General features: G+C 42.7%; 1 protein-coding gene across 2 annotated transcripts in view; it reads right to left on the reverse strand.

Annotated features, from left to right (window-relative positions):
- TAX1BP1 (Tax1 binding protein 1) overlaps positions 1-19,990 on the reverse strand; it is a 53,168-nt gene that overhangs the window by 12,576 nt on the left and 20,602 nt on the right. Inside the window, exons 9-11 of one of the 2 annotated variants that reach the window (XM_039342000.1) lie at positions 11,133-11,360; positions 9,484-9,630; positions 2,259-2,352 (exon numbers count right to left, since the gene is read on the reverse strand). In XM_039342000.1, the coding sequence (XP_039197934.1) occupies positions 2,259-2,352; positions 9,484-9,630; positions 11,133-11,360 (469 nt within the window). The remainder of the gene's footprint in view (positions 1-2,258; positions 2,353-9,483; positions 9,631-11,132; positions 11,361-19,990) is intronic. The other variant, XM_039342001.1, reaches the window with a different exon arrangement.

Raw genomic sequence — 19,990 nt, forward strand, 5'->3', positions numbered from 1 at the left:
CAATTTGGAACTGGGAAGTGATTACCTCCTTGCATGTGAGGATATAAGTTCTGGATCCTGTCCATCAGAAAAAGGAAGAGGGGCAATCCATTACAGAATACTTTTCACCATTACTGGAAAATTATTTATTCTTCTATTATAAAAATGCTAAGAAACAGAAATTATAAACACTAAAGTTGATGGTATAGGTCAGGGGTAGGCAACCTTGGCTCTTTTATGACTCATGGACTTCAACTCCCAGAATTCCTGAGCCAACTATGCTGGCTCAGGAATTCTGGGAGTTGAAGTCCATGAGTCATAAAAGAACCAAGGTTGCCTTCCCCTGGTATAGGTTAATGGATATACCGTATTTTCCGGCGTATAAGACGACTGGGCGTATAAGACGACCCCCAACTTTTCCAGTTAAAATATAGAGTTTGGGCTATACTCGCCGTATAAGACTACCCCTCTTCCATGAGGGAGGGGGAAAGGGAGCACAGTTTCTGAGTTCTCATTGGCCACCTGTAAGTCCAAATGAGTAGCTCAGGGTGTGTGCGTGCATGTGTAGGCATGCGTGTGACTCCATGGGTCCCTTCCATTGCCCCTCCCCAGTAGCAAGCTTTGGCTGGAGCAAGCAGGCTGCACACAGGGATCTCCTCCTCTCAGTCTTCCACCCTGCGAATCCTCCACAGCCTCTCCAAGCTGAGTGAGCAGAAAGCCTGCCTGTTTGTCAAAGGCTCTGCCTTGTCAATCGCACACACACTTTGATGAAAATTGCCCTGCCTGCAAAAGGACTTCTCAGCAGTTTTTTAAAGCAACACTACCAAGAATGAAATTGGAGACAGCCAGAATGTTTAGGGAAGAAGGAAAGGAAGCAGTTAATAAACCAAGTAAGAAAGGCATTCACCCTTTGAAAACTTGCATTTCCACAAATGTGATAAGTTGCCCCCTTTTCAGGTAATGGGGGAGAGTAAATGCTTTCCTTTTAATTTGTTATTAAAACTCAGTGCACTACAGTATTATAGATGGGAGCCAGATTGACCAGCCAGGATCTGTCATAAATAACACCACAAATGCACCATGCAAGTTTATTTAGGTGGGGGGGGGGAACTGCTTGCATAAGCTTGGTGGAAGTCGACAGGCGAAAGGATTGTGTAGCTGTTTTCTGTCCCCACTCCATTCCTGCTTCGTAAATCTGAGAGGAATTTAGCTGACACCCCTCCCCTTCCAGACCCATAAGCTCCACCTCCCCCAAGCTACTTTCACAGGCAGTGAGAGGTAAACGTTGAAAAGCCTGCATGAAGAAACACTGAGAAGTGCCTCGAATGGACGCAGATGCTTAGGTTTGTTTTCATTATATAAAAAAAACCACCCTACAACTCTTTTCCCCCCTTCCCCATTACATGGGCCATCCCTTTCTACTTCCTTTGAATGAATTAATCAGGGGATGGCCACTACCAATCCGCAGTTCTGGAGGGGTGGGCAAGGAATTGGGATGCAAAAGGGAGGGAAGAAGAGAAGAGACGGTTTGCAATGTAGCATTATAGAATGGGGATTAAACCTCCAGGAAATCTTACTGTCACGACAGCCAGATAATGCCTATCGTACTCCCAGTATAGAGGCTGGAAAGAGATATCTTTAGTTGATCGGCTGGTTTTAATAATAACCCTAGGACTCTTTTTGAGTGAGAGAGGGGGGGGGGAGAGAAAACTTGCTGAGTAAATATCTTTCCGGCGTATAAGACGACCCCCGACTTTTGCGAAGATTTTAAGTGTTTAGAAAGTCGTCTTATACGCCGAAATATACGGTAATATAGCTATATAATTAAAATCTACAATTGCTATGCATCATTTCAATATCAGGACAGAAAATATCATGGATTAGAAATACATATTTTTTTTAATATTCATGTTTAACTAAATCACAGATCAGGGATAGTTTAATTATTCCCCTCATCCTCTGGAATCAATAGAGTTGTTACACAGAGGAAGTTTTTGCATTTTCAAAAATAAGACAAAACATGAAATTCCTAGGCTGTTTCATGATGAATCAACTGGAAGACAGTGCTACACCCATTTGACAAAGCTATTTCCATGCTAAAAAAGTATTGTAATTAATTTATTTAGATCTGCATCTTATGCCAATATTAGCCCTGAGAACATTCTGATTTTAAGTTTTCAAAGAGTTGCCAGTGGAAGAGAAATACATGCTCTATATGGTTTGGGGGATTTTTAGATTTCAGCTTTATTTTTCTAAGGGATCACAGAAGGAACTGATACCTGGAGATGCAGGTAATGTTTTATCACCAGCCTCGACTGTAGAGGTTTCATTTTTTGAGCCATCTGTCAAATTCGGTTGATCCCCTGAAGTTTTCTTTATGAAAAAGATTTTATTTAAAATATTTCTAGGCAAATTCTTCAAACAAATGTAATAAAAATAATCCGTAAAATACAAAATCAATTAAGCAAAATCAAACTTTGTCTTAAGAAAGAAAATTTTATCTAAATTCCTCGGCAAAAAGGGAAATCTTAATAAAATACTGTATAACTTGAGGGGTCAGCATAATCTAGCCCATCTAACAACATCTGGGATGCAAAAGATTGTAGTGAATTCTCTGTAGAAGATCAAGGGATATGGATGCTAATAGGGAGATGGATGCAACTTTAAATACTTCATTTTAAAAAATGGAATACAGATGGTATACAATTGTAATTTAGCCCACAATTTCAGTACTAAGTTGTAATAATTATAAAATGGGTCACACATGACTGGAGCTGATTTTATAACTTTTTTAATAGTAGTTGTTAAGCAAATTTGTTTGCTTTGAGGTAATTTATGCTAGGAACCAAACTTAGCCTAATTTCCGTCCCTTAGCCAGTGACAATTCTTTTGTCCAAATATAATCCTTTAGCTAATTTATCAAGCACTCAAGCACTCACATGCTTAAAATAATGTTCCTTCTTATTTTGCAGTAATTCTAAATCTATTTCTCAGAGGGTGTGTTGGTAAATGATTAAAGGGGATGCTAAATGAAACCAGGAAAAATAATATGCATCAAATTAATGAATCAAAATATACCAAATCAAATGTTGGATATTTAATAAAATAGGCCATCTTAATGCATCACAAAATGCATACAAAATTTAGCCTAGCAAAATTAATTTGGTAGTCTTAAGAATCATTCATCATTCAGAATGTTACATTTCTAGCTATATACATTTACAGTATATTGTATATCCATCGATTTGTTCTTTCAGGTACATAGATTCCGATGAAATGATCAATAAAAACTAGTGTAACAGAAAAAAAGCAGAAAAACAACAGTTTTACTGCAGATGTTACAGTTAAAACTATTTATATAGGAGAATTAGGATAAGGAATTTAGCCTACATAAAAAGAAGTCAAAGAAGGAGGAAATTCCTGTTGTAATGGAGAATATATGTGCTGTTTTCTCATAATAATTGAGTCTTTCACTCTGCTATGGGAAGACAGAGATCAATCAATTCTATCATATTTACTTTTCCTTAGTTGATGAGAATTTATTCTAACAAATCATAATGAACAGATTACAAAATTATCTATTACCTTCTCTATACATAATTACTAATATAGTAATTACTAATATACTAATGTATATTTTTCTTCTTCCTTTGTAAATAATATATTACACTTTTCTAAAGGCAACTGCACTTTTTCAGTATCATCCGACACTTCAATAAGGATGCTATTCAAGAGTTCAGAAAACATTCAGATAAATGATAAACTATAATAGACATCTTTTAGCATTCTGGATAAGGATTAACAAGAAGTTGCAAATATAAATGGAGCAACTTTTGCATATATTATACATAAGTACAGTGAGGGAAAAATTATTTGATTCCCCTGCTGATTTTGTACGTTTGCGCACTGACAAGGAAATGATCAGTCTACAATTTTAATGGTAGGTTTATTTTAACAGTGAGAGACAGAATAACAATAAAAAAATCCAGAGAAACACATTTCAAAAAAGTTATAAATTGATTTGCATTTTAATGAGTGAAATAAGTATTTTGACCTCTTCGCAAAACATGACTTAATACTTGGTGGCAAAACCCTTGTTGGCAATCACAGAATTCAGACATTTCTTGTAGTTGGCCACCATGTTTGCACACATCTCAACTCCATGGTTGACAGTGGGATGGTGTTCTGTCATAGGCAGCATTCCTCCTCCTCCAAACACGGTGAGTTGAGTTGATGCCAAAGAGCTCAATTTTGGTCTCATCTGACCATAACACTTTCCCCCAGTTCTCCTCTGAATCATTCAGATGTTCACTGGCAAACTTCAGAAAGGCCTGTACATGTGTTTTCTTGAGCAGGGGGATCTTGTGGCGCTGCTGGATTTCAGTCCTTCACAGTGTAGTGTGTTACTAATTGTTTTCTTGGTGATATGGTCATAGCTGTCTTGAGATCATTGACAAAATCCTCCCGTGTAGTTCTGGCCTGATTCTTCACTGTTCTCATGATCACTGAAATTATACGAGGTGAGAACTTGCATGGAATCCCAGACCGAGGAAGACTGACAATTATTTTGTGTTTCTTTCATTTTGAATAATTGCACCAAGTGTTGTCACCTTCTCACCAAGCTGCGTGTAGCCCATCCCAGCCTTGTGTAGATCTACAATCTTGTCCCTGACATCCTTGGACAGCTCTTTGGTCTTGGCCATGGTGGAGAGTTTGGAATCTGATTGATTGCTTCTGTGGCAGGTGTTTTTCATACAGGTATCTTTAAAGAGAATGCTCCTACTCTCAGCTCGTTACTTTGCAGAAAAGACATCTGGGAGCCAGAAATCTTGCTGATTGATAAAGAGATCAAAAAAATTTTTTCAATCACCACCAGAGCTGCCGGGACATGCTATACTGCATTCAGCTGATGGAAGAGCTGTAAGTCTTGGGACATTCCACCAGGATAGTAGATAGGCCCTGATTGGATCTCCATTGTATTTATATTGTATTTATACTGTACTTAAACTCCATTTCAAAGTAGCGGTCCTTGCACCTAATGGCGCGAATTGTATATTTATATAACTAAAAATCAAAAACAGCAGCAATACATTCAGGGCAAGTGCATCTGAGATTCCCTGTAATCTAAGAATGTCTGGCTTAGTTCAGTGCAACACTTGCTTTGCATCTGTCTTCCGCAGTACCCTTTTCAAACTTGGAAACTGTCCTATCTGTAAACAAATCACTAGCCTACAAGGACAGATTATTTATCTAGGGTCTGTAATCTCTGCTCTTCAGGCAGAAATTAGGTGCCCAGTTCAGCTCCTCTACTCTAGTAAGCCTCCAGGCTATCAGCCCCCTCTACCACAAAGATCTTGCAGGAGAAGGGCAGTGTGGACAACCGTGGGATCTGGCAGGGTGAGAGCTGTGAACCATAAATGCAAAGCTTTTGCTGTGTCCCTGCACAACAGTTACAGTGCCCTTGCTGATCTTAATAGGGACATTAAGGAGACAGGTAAAGGTATTTCTGAAGATAAATCAAATAAGCAGGGGATTGTGGTCCGAGATGAAGAACTAGATTTCGACAGGGAGAAGTGTGAATCAAGTATTACACATCAGTCATGCAAGAACAGAAAAGCATCCAAAAAGAGAAGCTACCTTCTGGTAGGTGATTCAATTATAAGGGATGTAAATTTAGGAAAGGACACAGAGGCTTTGAAAGAGGTCAGGTGTCTTCCAGGTGCTACTGCCAGTAGGGACAAGAAGCGTATTTCTAAAATAATCAAGAATGGCAGCAAGGACTGTGATGTGAAGGCTATTATACATCTTGGCACTAACGATCTGCCCCAAAAAGATGTACTCTCTCTGCAGAACGATTTCCAGAGCTTGGGGAAGGAACTTAGCAGAATAGGCTGTAGGCTTACTTTCTCAGAGGTTTTACCAGTGTATAAGGAGCAAAATGGAAAAGGCCAGCGCATAGCACAATTCAATATGTGGCTAAAGGAGTGGTGTAAAGGGGAAGGCTTTGTATATATTAGTCACGATGTCTGTAGCTGGTCCAATGAAAAGATGTACAAAAGAGATGGTTTGCATCCATCAAAGAAAGGGACTGAGTTACTTAGCTATAAATTCACAGATTTTCTGGAGGAAAATTTAAACTAAACAGTGGGGACAGTGAGTTAATTGATACAGAACAACCCTGTCCCCAGCAATCTAAAAATAATAGGGCTATCAGTGCATGTAAGAATACCAACCTTGCTGTCAAGCAAAATCAAGCCTCTAATAGCGAGTGCCACACAAAGTGCACTAACCAAATAGATGGTAAGACAATAGGGGAACTCAGGCACCACAGAGGTTATGTAGAAAGTAAACACAGAGCTGGTCATAAAGGACTCAAATGTCTATACACCAATGCACAGAGTATGAACAGAAAACAGGGTGAACTAAAAATTCAGGTTAATGAGGAATTACAGAAACATGGTGGGATGAAACCCACACATGGAACACACAGCTAGCAGGATTTAAATTATTTAAAAGAAACAGACCAAATAAAAGAAGAGGTGGAGTTGCTCTCTATATAAGAAATAACTACATCTCTACAGAAATAGAGCACAACAATGATAAAAACTGTCTTGAATGCATTTGGGTCAATATAAAAGGGGGGGAAATGACATTGCCATAGGTGTATACTACAGGCCACGCAACCAAACAGAGGAAATAGATGAACTTTTTGCTAGTCTGCTAACTAAAGTATGTAGGAAGCACATCACAATAGTAATGGGGGACTTTAACTACCCTGACATCAACTGGGAGACAAACTCTGCAACAAGTGGAAAATCAAACAGGTTCCTGGCAAACCTAGCAGACAACTTTGTCTCCCAAAAAGTAGAGAAGGGAACTAGGGGATTAGCCATTTTGGATCTAATTCTCACTAACAGAGATGAAATGATAGAAGGTGTTGAAGCCATAGGAACCCTGGGAAGAAGTGATCATGCAATATTGGAATGCAACGTTATGGAAGCACAAGCAATAGAACACAATCAAACTAGAGTCTTGGACTTCAAGAGAACTAATTTCAATAAACTTAGAGAGGTCTTGGGAAGAATTCCATGGATGGGAATCCTCAAGGGGAAAACAACTCAAGAAGCTTGGGAAATTTTGAAAAATGAGATAATAAAAGCCCAGTCTAGCACAATACCAACAAAGAGGAAAAATAACAGCTCTCAAAAGAAACCAGCATGGCTGCATAAAGAACTCTCTGACAAATTGAAAGATAAAAAGGACAAGTATAGAAAGTGGAAAGAGGAGCACATAACTAAGTCAGAATATCAGCAAATAACCCAAGCCTCCAAAGATGAAGTGAGGAAAGCCAAGGCTCAAAATGAACTAAGGCTTGCGACCAAAGTCAAAAATTAAAAAAAAGCTTCTTTAACATGTAAAAAACAAGAAAAAAGTGAAGGAAATAATTGGTCCATTACTGGGTGAAAGTGGCAAGAAGGTGGCAAGCAACAGGAAGAAAGCAGAACTATTTAACTTGTTTTTTGCATCTGCCTTTACACAAAGGGAAAAAGCACACCAACCTATCAAAAATAGTGCCATAAAAAACAGAATAGAAACACAAGTTAAGATAGCCAAGAAAATGGTAAGTGAGCACCTGTCCAGCCTAGACGAGTTCAAATCACCAGGACCAGATGGATTACACCCCAAGGTTCTCAAGGAACTGGCAGATGTGATCTCAGAACCACTGAACTATATTTTTCAAAGATCCTGGTGTAGTTCCCATCTAAAAAAAAGGAGAAAAAATGGACCCAGGAAATTACAGACCTATCAGCCTGACCTCAATACCTGGGAAGATCCTGGAAAAGATAATCAAACAACAAATCAAAGAACACCTAGAGGCAAACAAAGTCATTAATAAAAGCCAACATGGGTTTGTCAAAAATAGATCATGCCAGACAAATCTTATTGCATTCTTTGACCAAGTGACAAAATCAGAGGAATGCTGTGGACATAATTTAGTTGGACTTCAATAAGACATTTGATAAAGTAGATCACAACCTACTACTTGACAAGATAGAAAATTTTGGGGTAGAAAGCACCACCACCAGATGGATCCGTAGCTGGCTGACCGGCCGTACTCAGCGTGTGGTCCTCAATGAACCGCATCTACATGGAGGGAAGTGTGTAGTGGGGTGCCCCAGGGCTCTGTTCTGGGCCCAGTGCTCTTCAACATCTATATCAACGATTTGGACAAGGGGATAGATGGAGAACTCATCAAATTTGCAGGCGACACCAAGCTGGCAGGAATAGCCAACACTCCAGAAGACAGGCTTAAGATACAGAAGGATCTGGACAGACTTGAACACTGGGCACTAACTAACAAAATGAAATTCAATGGTGAAAAAAGCAAGGTTCTACATTTATGCAAGAAAAACCAAATGCACAAGTACAGCATAGGTGGCACCATGCTCAATAGTAGTAACTGTGAGAGGGACCTCGGAGTCCTAGTAGACAATCACTTAAATATGAGCCAGCAGTGTGCTGCAGCTGCCAAAAAGGCCAACACAGTGCTAGGCTGCATTAACAGAGGGATAGAATCAAGATCACGTGAAATGTTAATACCACTTTACAATGACTTGTTAAGGCCACACTTGGAATACTGCATCCAGTTTTGGTCACCGCGATGTAAAAAAGATGTTGAGACTCTAGAAAGAGTACAGAGAAGAGCAACAAAGATGATTAGGAGACTGGAGGCTAAAGCATATAAGGAACGGTTGCTTGAATTGGGTATGTCTAGTTTCATGAAGAGAAGGACGAGGGGGGACATGATAGCAGTGTTCCAATATCTCAGGGGCTGCCACAAAGAAGAGGGTGTCGAGCTATTTTCCAAGGCGCCTGAAGGCAGGACAAGAAGCAACGGGTGGAAACTAAGCAAGGAGAGAAGCAACCTAGAACTGTCCTGACAGTTAGAACAATTAATTAGTGGAAAAAACCTGCCTCCAGAAGCGGTGAATGCTCCAACACTGGAGGTTTTTAAGAAGAGACTGGGCAGCCATTTGTCCGAAATGGTATTGGGTTTCCTGCCTGAGCAGGGGGTTGGACTAGATGACCCCAAGGTCCCTTCCAACTTTACTACTACTACTATTACTACTACTATTATTATAAATTTCAATCATCAAAATGCAAATCAATTTATAATTTTTTTGAAATGTGTTTTTCTGGATTTTTTTGTTATTATTCTGTCTCTCAGTATTAAAATAAACCTACCATTAAAATTGTAAACTGATCAGTTCCTTGTCAGTGGGCTAACGTACAAAATCAGCAGGGGATCAAATAATTTTTCCCCTCACTGTATGACTCTCGTCTACTGTGCCTTAGTTCCAAATAAATTTGAGTGGCCTATAATAAAATGTTCATGAAACCTTTAGGTTATTCAACTCCAAGTAACTGTGTGAACTTTTGCTTTTCCAAAGATACATATTTTGCTTCATCTAAAACAATAAATCGTATAAAAAAATAACTTACATTCTGGTTAACGAATTTATTGACTTGTTTTTGCAGCTTCTGGCACTCTTTAAATTTTTCCTTGTAATGATCAGCAGCCATCTGTAGACGGAGCTTTAAATCTTCAACTTCTCTACGTAGTTCTCTCTCTGCAACATTTGATGTTCCCTATCCCCAAACAAGAACATATGTATTCTTAAAAACAGGGGTTTTTTTCACTGAAGTCAACATATTGCATCCGGATTCAGGAAATAGAGTAAAGATACAAGAAGAATGTACTTATAAATTGCTAAAAAATTAAAAAGTGATTTCAAGAAAGAAAATAAGACCTTAAGAAAGATAGAATTTGAAACAATTATACAAAACCAAGGACAAATCTGGACAAATAAATAGCATAATGAATGACATATCAAAATATGGCATAGAGTTGGAATAAAATAAAAAATATATATGATAATATGGATGCAAAGTATCAAAGAATTACTGTATTACAATGGGAAAAGCTTTTGGGGGGAAATCAATAAGATATTCCACAAATAATAAACAAAATTATCATATGAGCTGATTATGTAAAACTCTGGTCAAAATAACAAAACAGTTTATTCCTACCAGTGCAATGTTTATTGGGGATTGACAAAGAAATAATAAAGAAAAAGTTACTGGCTTCAGCTAAATGGTTTGCTGCTACAATGCTATTTATTTTGATGTGGAGTAAGATAATTGATGTGGACTAAGAGTAAGATAATTATCCTGTATTCTCTTCTTTAGAAATTTAAGCCAATTTCTGAAGAAAATCTACCCCATATCAAGGCAAATGTTAGATTACAATAAATTAACTTCAAATATGCTGAAACATAAAATGAATTAATCCAGTTTATACTAACACAATGGAAGTCTTACCAATAATTATATACCAAAGATGTCAAACTCAATTTCACTGAGTGCCGCATCAGCATTAAGGTTGCTCTCAAAGGTCCAGTTGCTGTCCCCTTTTCTCCCTCAGGCTTGCCCCACAGAAGCCTCTCCTATCCCTTTCTCTCCCTCAGGGTTGCCTCACAGAAGTCTCTCCTATCCTATCCTTTTCTCTCCCTTAGGCTTGCCCCACCAATATCTCTCCTCCCTATCGTCTTCTCTCCCCCCTCACTCCTCCTCCTTCCCACCAAAACTCCTCCTTTTATATCCTCTCCTCCTCCATGAGTTCACTACTGGCCTTTTCATGCAGTGCTCATCAGCTGGAGCTGCGGGAACTGGCTCGAGTCCCCACCAAGCCCCGCAGCTCCAGATGACTCTCCCCACAAAGATTGTGCAGCTGCTGGCCACCTTCAAGACTCTGGAAGCCCCTATCAGCTGGAGACATATGTGTCAATCCTGGGGCCTCAGCAGAGCCCCAGCAACACTGCAGCTCCAGCTCTCCGACCAGCCTCTTTGGCGCTGCCGCTTCTTCAGCTTTTAAATATATGGAAAGCATTTAAAGCTCAAATTTAATCTAAATAAACTTTACTATACTATGAAGCCTATAGGTTGTTAAGGTAAATGCTTAAATGGAATAGAAACCTAATCTCCACTGAAAGTTATCCAAATAATTTTATGCTAACTGACATTTTATAATTAATTATATATAATTAATTGAGCTTTATAATTAAATGTAAGAACAAAACATCATTTTGTACCTGTTCACTGTTTGCAGGAGAGATTTTTTTAAGTTCAGCCACTGCATCATTCAACTGTTTCTTGAATTTTTCATTTTCAAGTCGAGCACTATGAAGATCTGCCATTGTTTTATCACGCACATTTACTACATCACTTAGTTCTTTTGACATTAACAGAACTTCCTGCCTGCTTGCCTGAATTTGATCCTCAGCTTTCCGAAGCTGCTCTTTTAAAAAACTTGATTCTTCCTAGAAAAATAATAAGTAAATTTATATATTACTCTTACTGTATTTCTGTTATCCTTAAACAAAAAAAAAACTTTATTTCCAAGGCATAAATATTAGTAATATATTAAAATGTCTAATTGTTGGAGATTATAGCTGTCGGTTGTTGCCCATGGCTTGTGGCAATCTATCATGTATATACTCAAACACCCAACAGAAAACTCTTTTTAATTGTCAGCTGTATTCTGAGAATAAAATAGATAATATAACTTTCTGAATGGTGTTGTGTTTGTTCCTAAGAGAAAGGGCAATTACTGCTGAAGTAGCAATCACAATGATTTCAAAATGGAAAGACCTCTAATAAAAAAAAGAAGAGAGCACTAGAGATCTAAGGACTAGCAATCAAAGATAGATCTAGACAATACTGGCGACTGAAGATATTTTTTTGATTTTAAAAAACAGCAACGATGATCGTGAGAAAGATTGAGGAGTTTTAAGTTCCCAAAGCAATGCTGATCTAAGACAAATTGAAGTGTTCTAGGGCTAATTTTTCAGCAAATCACCAAAGAAGGAGGAGACTCCGTGGAACATTTCTACTTATAACAAGTGAGCTTCTCAGAAACTGAAGACTGAAATGGGAAAACCACATTCTACAAGCCAAGAAAAAATACTGGACATCTTAAGAGAAAAAAAAAGCTAGCATAATTACTTCACATTTATCCCTAGCTAGACAGTAGGAATAAAAACAGCAGCACTAATATAGTAATTTCTTGGTTTTGAGCCGTCCAGAATTGTTGGGAGTTAGGCAGAAAACAAGTTTTAATAATAATACTAATAATTAAACATGCTAAACTTACAACATTCAAAAAAACTTACCTTGTTTAATGAGCAATTATTAAGCAATCACCTTGTTTAATGACTATTAAAAGTTGATCTAGTGCAGTGGTTCTCAACCTTTTTAATGCCGCGACCCCCAACCAGTCGTAAGTCGAGGACTACTCAACCGGTCGTAAGTCGAGGACTACTCAACTGGTGCAGCACCGTTTGCAGAATGGGACTTTTGGCGGGCTCAGCAGGGCAGAGACAGCCTGGACAATTCCTATTGGCTTTTGAAAGCCAACAGAATTAGACTCTATTCAAGAGAGTCTATTCTATTGGCTTTCAAAAGCCAATAGAATAAAAGAGAGCAGCACAGCTAAGGAAAAGGGGAAAAAATGGCGGACTGCGTTGTTTGGTGACCCCCGTGAAATGGTCGTTTGACCCCAAATGGGGTCCCGACCCACAGATTGAGAACCACTGATCTAGTGATACTGCAATGGCCACAATTTTGAGACTAGGGGGATATATAACTGGTCTTTATAAATGCATCCGTTGCAGCATCCCCAAATTACATCATCACAATTTGGATATTTGGCAAATAGTTTACAATTACAATGTTGTAGCACCCTCATGTGATCATTTGTAACCTTTGCTGTTTGCTACTGACAAGTAAACTCAATCAAGTAACCAGCAGAAGGTTGCAAATAATAACCATATGATCAGCAGTTATGAGAGATCAAAAACAGCTGGAAAGAAAAATTGATTAAGAAACTGTATAAGTACATGCTAAGTTTAAAGAAGGAAGAGGAACAAGTTAAAGAAATAATGATAACATGGGCAAAAAACTTTGGGCATAAGAGAGCTAGAAAACTGGAAAAGACTTTGGGGAAGAAATTCTAAAATAACAAAGGCGGTGGTTTACAAAGAAAACTTATATAAAATGTTTTACAGATGGCACTTACCACCTGTGAGGTTAGCAAAAAATGTTTAAAAATATGTCTAGCAATTGTTGAGAAATGTAGACAAAACCTGGCACAAATTATCATCTTTGTGGACATGTCCTAAGGCTAAAAGATTTTGGTCAAGAATACATATATGGTTAGAGAAAATGACAAAAAAACACATAGATTTTAAGTCAGAATTATTTCTGTTAGGTATAATTGCAAGAAATTATGAGAAAGAATGTGTATATTTAATGTTACATGTATTAACGGCAGTGAGAACTATATTTGCTCAACATTGGAAAGGGGCGTTGTCTTACCTGAACGCCTTTTCTCATTATGGAGATGGAGAATCCACCAATGGGTTTACTCTGTCTGCCTGCTCTTGAGACCAAGTAGCCAAACTTGACACGCCCCCTCTTGCTAGGAGATCCAGTCTTGACAAGGGTGAAAGTGGCTGATGCAAGGACTAGGCGTTGGCTCTCAATTCCCTAATAACGGCCTAACTGACCTAAAGGGTGGGTGTGGATTCTCCATCTCCGTACTGAGAAAAGGCATTCAGGTAAAACAATGCCTCTTCTCCAGTACAGGAGATGGAGAATCCATCAATGGGACATACCAAAGCCTCACTGTCCCGATGGATGGGAAACAGATAAGGCCGGATCTACATCCCTGGAGACCACCTGCTGAAGGACCCTCCGACCAAAGGAGGCGTCCGCAGAAGTGAAGTGGTCAATTCTGTAGTGGTGAACAAACGGGGAGGGCGAGGACTATGTTGCAGCCCTGCAAATCTCCTCGATGGACGCCTGAGTGGCCCATGCTGCAGAGGCTGCAGCACTGCGAGTGGAATGGGCAGTAAGATGACTTGGAGCCGGCAGGAAAGAGGACTGGTACGCCTCCGCGATGCAGCCCTGATCCACATGCCAATAGTGCCAGCGGAAACCTTCTGTCCCACAGAAGCTGGACGGAAGGAAATAAATAAGGCCTCAGATTTATGAAAAGGCTCCGTGCGCTTCATGTAATGCCGCAGTGCCCTGCAGACGTCCAGTGTGTGCCACTGCCCCTCCAAGTCATGGGAAGAATTGGGACAAAAATTTGGCAAAATGACTTCCTGTGCCGTATGGAATAATGAGTTGACCTTGGGCATGAAAGCGGGGTCCAGCCGAAGGACCACTCGATCATTGTGAAAAATACAAAGGTCATTCCTGACTGAAAGAGCTGCCAGCTCAGAGATACGTCTGGCTGACGTGATGGCGATTAAGAACGCAACCTTGAGAGACAAGTTCCGCATTGGAATAGTAGCTATGGGCTCAAAGTGTGGTTTTGTTAAGAGCGTGAAGCACGCGAGGCAATTCCCAAGAGGGGTACCTGTGTACCACGGGAGCCCTCGTATTGCACGCATCCTTGATAAAGGCGCAAATCCTAGGATGGTGAGCTAAGGGAACTGAATCCGCACAAGTGAGCAATGTTGAGAGGGCTACCACCTGTCTGCAAATAGTCGCAGGGGCCAGGCCTCTGTCCAGACCGTCCAGAAGATAATCAACAATCTGAGGGATGGTTAATTTATATACATCCAGCTGTTGCCTTCTACACCAATGGCAAAAATTCTTTCAAATAGAATGATAAATGCGATTGGTCGCTGGGCGACGAGAGGTCTGAATCATGGCAATTGCGTGGGGGAAAATAATTCTTGTGTCATGATGCTGCACTCAAGCTCCAAACAGCCAACTGTAACCATTGAGGATCCGGGTATTGGAGGGACCCCTGGTGTAGGGACACGCGATGTGGAGGAATCTTCCACTGGGGAGTCCGGGAAAGGTTCACCAAGTCGGCAAACCACGGCCTCTGTGGCCAGTACGGTGACACGAGGATCACTTCCTCCTGCTCCTGGAGTAGTTTGCGGATGGTTGCCGGTATGAGTGGGAGGGGAGGGAAGGCATAGAGGAGATCTTGTGGCCACGGGGTCCGCAAGGCATCCGTCCCCTCCGCCCCTGGAAGGAAATAGCGGTAGTAGTACCTGGGGAGTTGGGCATTGGTTGACGACGCAAACAGGTCGAGAATCGGATGGCCGAATCTGTGGGAGATCTCAGAGAACAGATCCGGATGCAACCCCCACTCTGAGGGGTCCACCGTAGAGCGACTCAAAAAGTCTGCCTGTTGGTTCTCGGCCCCCGAGATGTGTTCGGCCCTGAGGGAGGCCAGACTGGACTCTGCCCAGGAACCCAGGAGTCGTGCCTCGGACATAAGAGACCTGGACTGGGTGCCCCCCTGACGATTGATGTGTGCTTTGGATGCCACATTGTCCGTGAGGATCAGAACGTGACGTCCCCTGATCCAGTATCTGAACTGGCGAAGAGCTAAATGGATGGCCCTGAGCAACAGCCAATTGATGCTGTGCCTCAAGTCTGCGCGGGACCGATGGCCCTGCGCAAACTGAGACTGTAGATGGGCTCCCCAATCGAACAGACTGGCATCTGTCGTGATGATGATGCGGTCCGGTTCCTTGAAGGGTGATCCCTTGGTCACCACTTATGAGAACCACCAGCGCAGGGATCTGAGGATGTGAACCGGGATCCTGACCTGACGGTTGGATGCACTGGCATTAACCCGCTGAAATGGTAGGAGGAACCATTGGAGGTCCCGCAAGTGGAGTCTGGCCCAGGGAACTATGGCTATGCAGGAAACCATCTTTCCCAGGAGCTGGGAGAGCAAGACCAGTGGAATGGTACGGTCCCTGTATACCCAACGAGCCAGATCCCTGATGCTGTCTAATTGCTCTTGGGAGAGATAGACCATACAGTTTGTGGTGTCTATGACGGCTCCCAAGTGCAGAAGCCTGTATGAGGGAACCGTCTGGCTTTTTTGAAAATTGTCCGAGAAGCCATGTTGTTGGAGGACCTGAATGGTGTGTTCCAGGTCCGCCTGAGCTGCCTGGAAGGAGGACGTTTGAATCAGGATGTCGTCCAAGTAACACTGGACTCGTATTGGTACCTTCCTCAAGTGGGCGGCTATTAGCCAGGATCTTGGTGAACACCCTGGGAGCCTAGGGGAGGCCGAAAGGAAGGGCCTTGTACTGGAAATTACTGCCCCTGTAACAGATCCTGAGGAACTGCCGGTGAGCTGGATGGATAGGGATGTGAAGATACGCTTCCATGAGGTCTATTGACACCAGGAAGTCTCCCTGTCTGATGCCCCCCAGGATGGACTGGAGTGATTGCATCTTGAACTTTTTGTAAGTGAAGTAATAGTTTAGACCTTTGAGGTCCAGAATCGCTCTCCACCCCCTGAGGCCTTGGGAACCACAAAGAGGATGGAATAGAATCCCCCTCCCCTGTGGTCCGGCGGTACCGATTCTATGGCCTGAATCTCCAGAAGATGTTGAATGGCCTCCTGCATGAGTCCCCGTTTGAGTGGATCCCTGGAAACGGGACAGGCAATCAATCGGTCCGGGGGCTTGGCTAGAAACTCCAGGGACAGACCAAACTGGATGGTTTGTAAGACCCAGGTGTCTGTGGAAGTGAGTTCCCACTGATGGAAGAAGTGGGCCAGCCTTCCCCCGATGGGAAGTGCAGTGTGAGAGTCACTTGAACTTCCTGTAGGGGCGTCCTGCCCCTCAAAATGGCCGCTTAGACTGACTCTGCTGCCTGGACCAAAAGCCTGGTCTGTTATAAGGACGGTCATACAGTCTGTCCTGTCTGGGAGTGTATGAGCGGGAGGACTGAGTAACTGTTGGACCTGCTGCCAGCCGAAAGGACTGCCTATGAAAATAGGGAGCAGGACGTTTGTCGGACCTTTTGTTCAAGTGAGCCATGACCTTCCGCTTGTCCTTGTTTTACACAAGGTACGGAGCCAGGGCCTCCCCAAATAAATTATGGCCCAGATAGGGAGCAGTCGCTAGACGCCATTTGGCTTTGGCGTTAGCCTGCCAGTGTTTCAGCCATAGCATCTTTCTGGCTGTGATGTTGGATGCTAGAGACCTAGAGGCAAAGTTGGCCGACTGAAGCGTTGCATCCGCAGCATACTCAGTAGCTGCCATCATTTTGCTTAGGTCCTGGTGGGTCCGAATGTCCTCAGCAAGGACTCTGGCCTGAAGCTGACAAAGCCATAAAAGGATAGTCTGGACAAAAAAGGACGCACAAGTGGCTGTTTCAATTGCCCATGCTGCTGATTGATGGGTCTTCCAGAAAGTTTGGTCCCATTTCCTGTCATCCGCTTTGAGTGCCTCCAACATGTCCCCAGCGACCGCAGTCTGGGATACCAGAGGGGTCCAGGCTTCATCTACCTTGGGGACCTCCAGTGCATCATTGAGGTCTGTGGAGGTGCTAAATATCTTTTTGTCAGTCCCGCTTAAGGAAGGGAAGGAGGAAAGGGAGGCCCATTGTTTCTTGATCCCTTTAAGGAAAATAGAGGGACACGGAACATGATGTTGGGCTGCTACCGTTTCAAAATATATCAGATTTGGGCTGGAATCTGATGTTTCCTGTGGCTGAGGGAACTGATCAGACCCTATGTTTGCCATTGATATGGCCTTGCAAAGCAGGGTAAGAAACAGGGCTGGATTGAACAGGCCTCCCAAAGGGGAGGGCTCAGGGGGAAGTTCCTCTTCCTCTGACAGATTAAAGTCTAGCTGCTCCTCACCTTCCGGGGAAGAGTAGCCACTCATGGAGGAGTGCGCGGGAAACGTGGGCTGAAGTATAGGGAGCCCCGTAGGAGGAACATAAGGTGGCATGGCTGATGTGGAAGCCCCCTGACCAGGTGGATGGAAGGACCGTTCTGCTAGAGCTCGGTCCACGACCTTGGATAGTAAGGCCTCAAGGCGGCCGTCGGAGAAAATGTCTCCGATGTCCAGTCCCCTGAGTCCTGCAGCCGTAGGAATGAAAGTGGCCTCTGGGGCTGAATCTGGAGCTGTTGTTGTGTGTTGAACCAATGCGGGAGGAGAGCTGAGCGTGACAGGCATCCCTGTGAGGGACCTCAGGCCTTAAGCCGAAGTTGAAGGACCTAAGGGAAGGTCAAATTCAGGGACCACCATTTGATCCGTCTCTAATCCGGCCTGCCTGTGCGCTCTGGAGAACTCCTTCTCCAGAGCTTAGTGCCTACAGCTGGCTTGTTTTTCCCCCCACTTGGAAGGCTTCTTGAGAGTGGTTTAGCCTTAGATTTGGATTTGCCTGCCGCCTCCTGGTTAGAGGATTTGTGGTAGCCATAACTGGAGGATGGAGAGGCAGTACTCATGTTTTGAGGCATCGTTGAGTCCTCCATCCTGGTTGAGCAGTCTCAGGAAAACTGAGATGAAGCTCTGGCAGGCAAGCAGTTGGCAGAAGCGAAATTGGAACAAGTAACAAGACTGCTCCCCTGACCACCTGACCAGAAAAGAATCTATCTGGGCGTTGGTCACGACAATTGAGTCAGATGCCGAAGGCACGGTTGGGGACCCGCTCTGGGCTCCGCCCGGAGGCCTTAGGTGGCCAGTCAAGGTGCACCAGAAAAGGCACAACTGCCAATAAAGGGTGCAGAGGGCCTGAGACAAGGCCTGGCAAGAAAGGATCAGGTTCAAAATGGCGGCTGGTCAATGTGTTAAATTGCAAGAATTGATTTGTGGTGGTTTGAGGCTCTGTCCTCTAAGAATTTGGCCTAATCTGCCAACAAAACCCTCACTGTGGTAAAGTGATGAGGCCTGCAGGCAATCACTGGGGCAGGGCTCCAATGTGCCCTAGTTAAATGACTGCGTGGCATGGTTCAAAATGGCGGCCACGGTGGGTCTGTGAAAAACGCTATTAAATTAACGGACTGCGGTGGGGCTGAAGGACCCTGGCCCCCAAAGCACGCGAGGCCTATCCCAAAAATCAGGAGAAGGCCCCCAAACGAGTGCAAGAAAAAAGGGAAACTGCTCTTTTCAAAATGGCGGCCGCAACCTGCTCTCCATTGGGAACGGCACTGTAGGCTTTGGAGAGAAGATTGCTGGTGCTGGACGCTGTGGCAGCGCTAAGCACTGCACTGAAAATTAAATCAACAAGGCAGCCTCCGAACGGCAGGCAAGAAAAACGTCTAGTTTGACTTTGTTGCCTCTGACGGCAACCAAAATGGTGTCTCCGGGTGTTCCCGGCTGCCGGAGATGATCCAGAGGCCCCGAATTCAAAATAAAAAAATCTCAAGCCTGTAGCACGAGATTCTGCTCGGTTGTGTGAAAAAAACGGGGGGAAGAGGGATATCCAAGGCAAGCCTGCCAGAAGAATTTTCCCCAGAGCCCTGGGGAAAATCAGGAAAGGAAAGCTGCAGGAGCCTCCCCCCCACCTCCCACTCCCTAATCAGTAATTTTAAGGTAGCACTGATCCCAGTGCTAAGGGAAAAATTTGAAGGAGGATTCCAAATTAGGATTTACAAATTAAGGGAGGATTTCAATTAATATTCAGTCAATTTAAAGAAAAAAGGAGAATTCACCAATGGATTTCTGACCTGCTATCTGTTGAGAGCCAAACCTGATACGTCTTCAAGAGCTGAGACCAAATTAAGACTGCGTCTCCTGGCAAGAGGGGGCATGTCAAGTTTGGCTACTTGGTCTCAAGAGCAGGCAGACAGAGAAAACCCATTGGTGGATTCTCCATCTCCTGTACTGGAGAAGATGAAGAATTACCAGCAAAGGAAGAGATGATCAGGAAAATTTTGGACTGTGCAGAAATGGACAGACTTAAATTGAAAATGAAGGAGAAAGAAGATTCAGAATACTTTAGAACAGTGTTTCTCAACCTTGACAATTTTAAGGCATGTGGACTTCAACTCCCAGAATTCTACAGCCAGCAATGCTGGCTGTGGAATTCTGGGAGTTGAAGTCCACATGCCTTAAAATTGTCAAGGTTGAGAAACACTGCTTTAGAACATAGGATACATTCTATCAATGGC

The sequence above is a fragment of the Crotalus tigris genome, unplaced genomic scaffold (assembly GCF_016545835.1).
Source record: "Crotalus tigris isolate CLP2741 ecotype Arizona unplaced genomic scaffold, ASM1654583v1 scf7180000017774.6281472, whole genome shotgun sequence".
Lineage (NCBI taxonomy): Eukaryota > Metazoa > Chordata > Lepidosauria > Squamata > Viperidae > Crotalus > Crotalus tigris.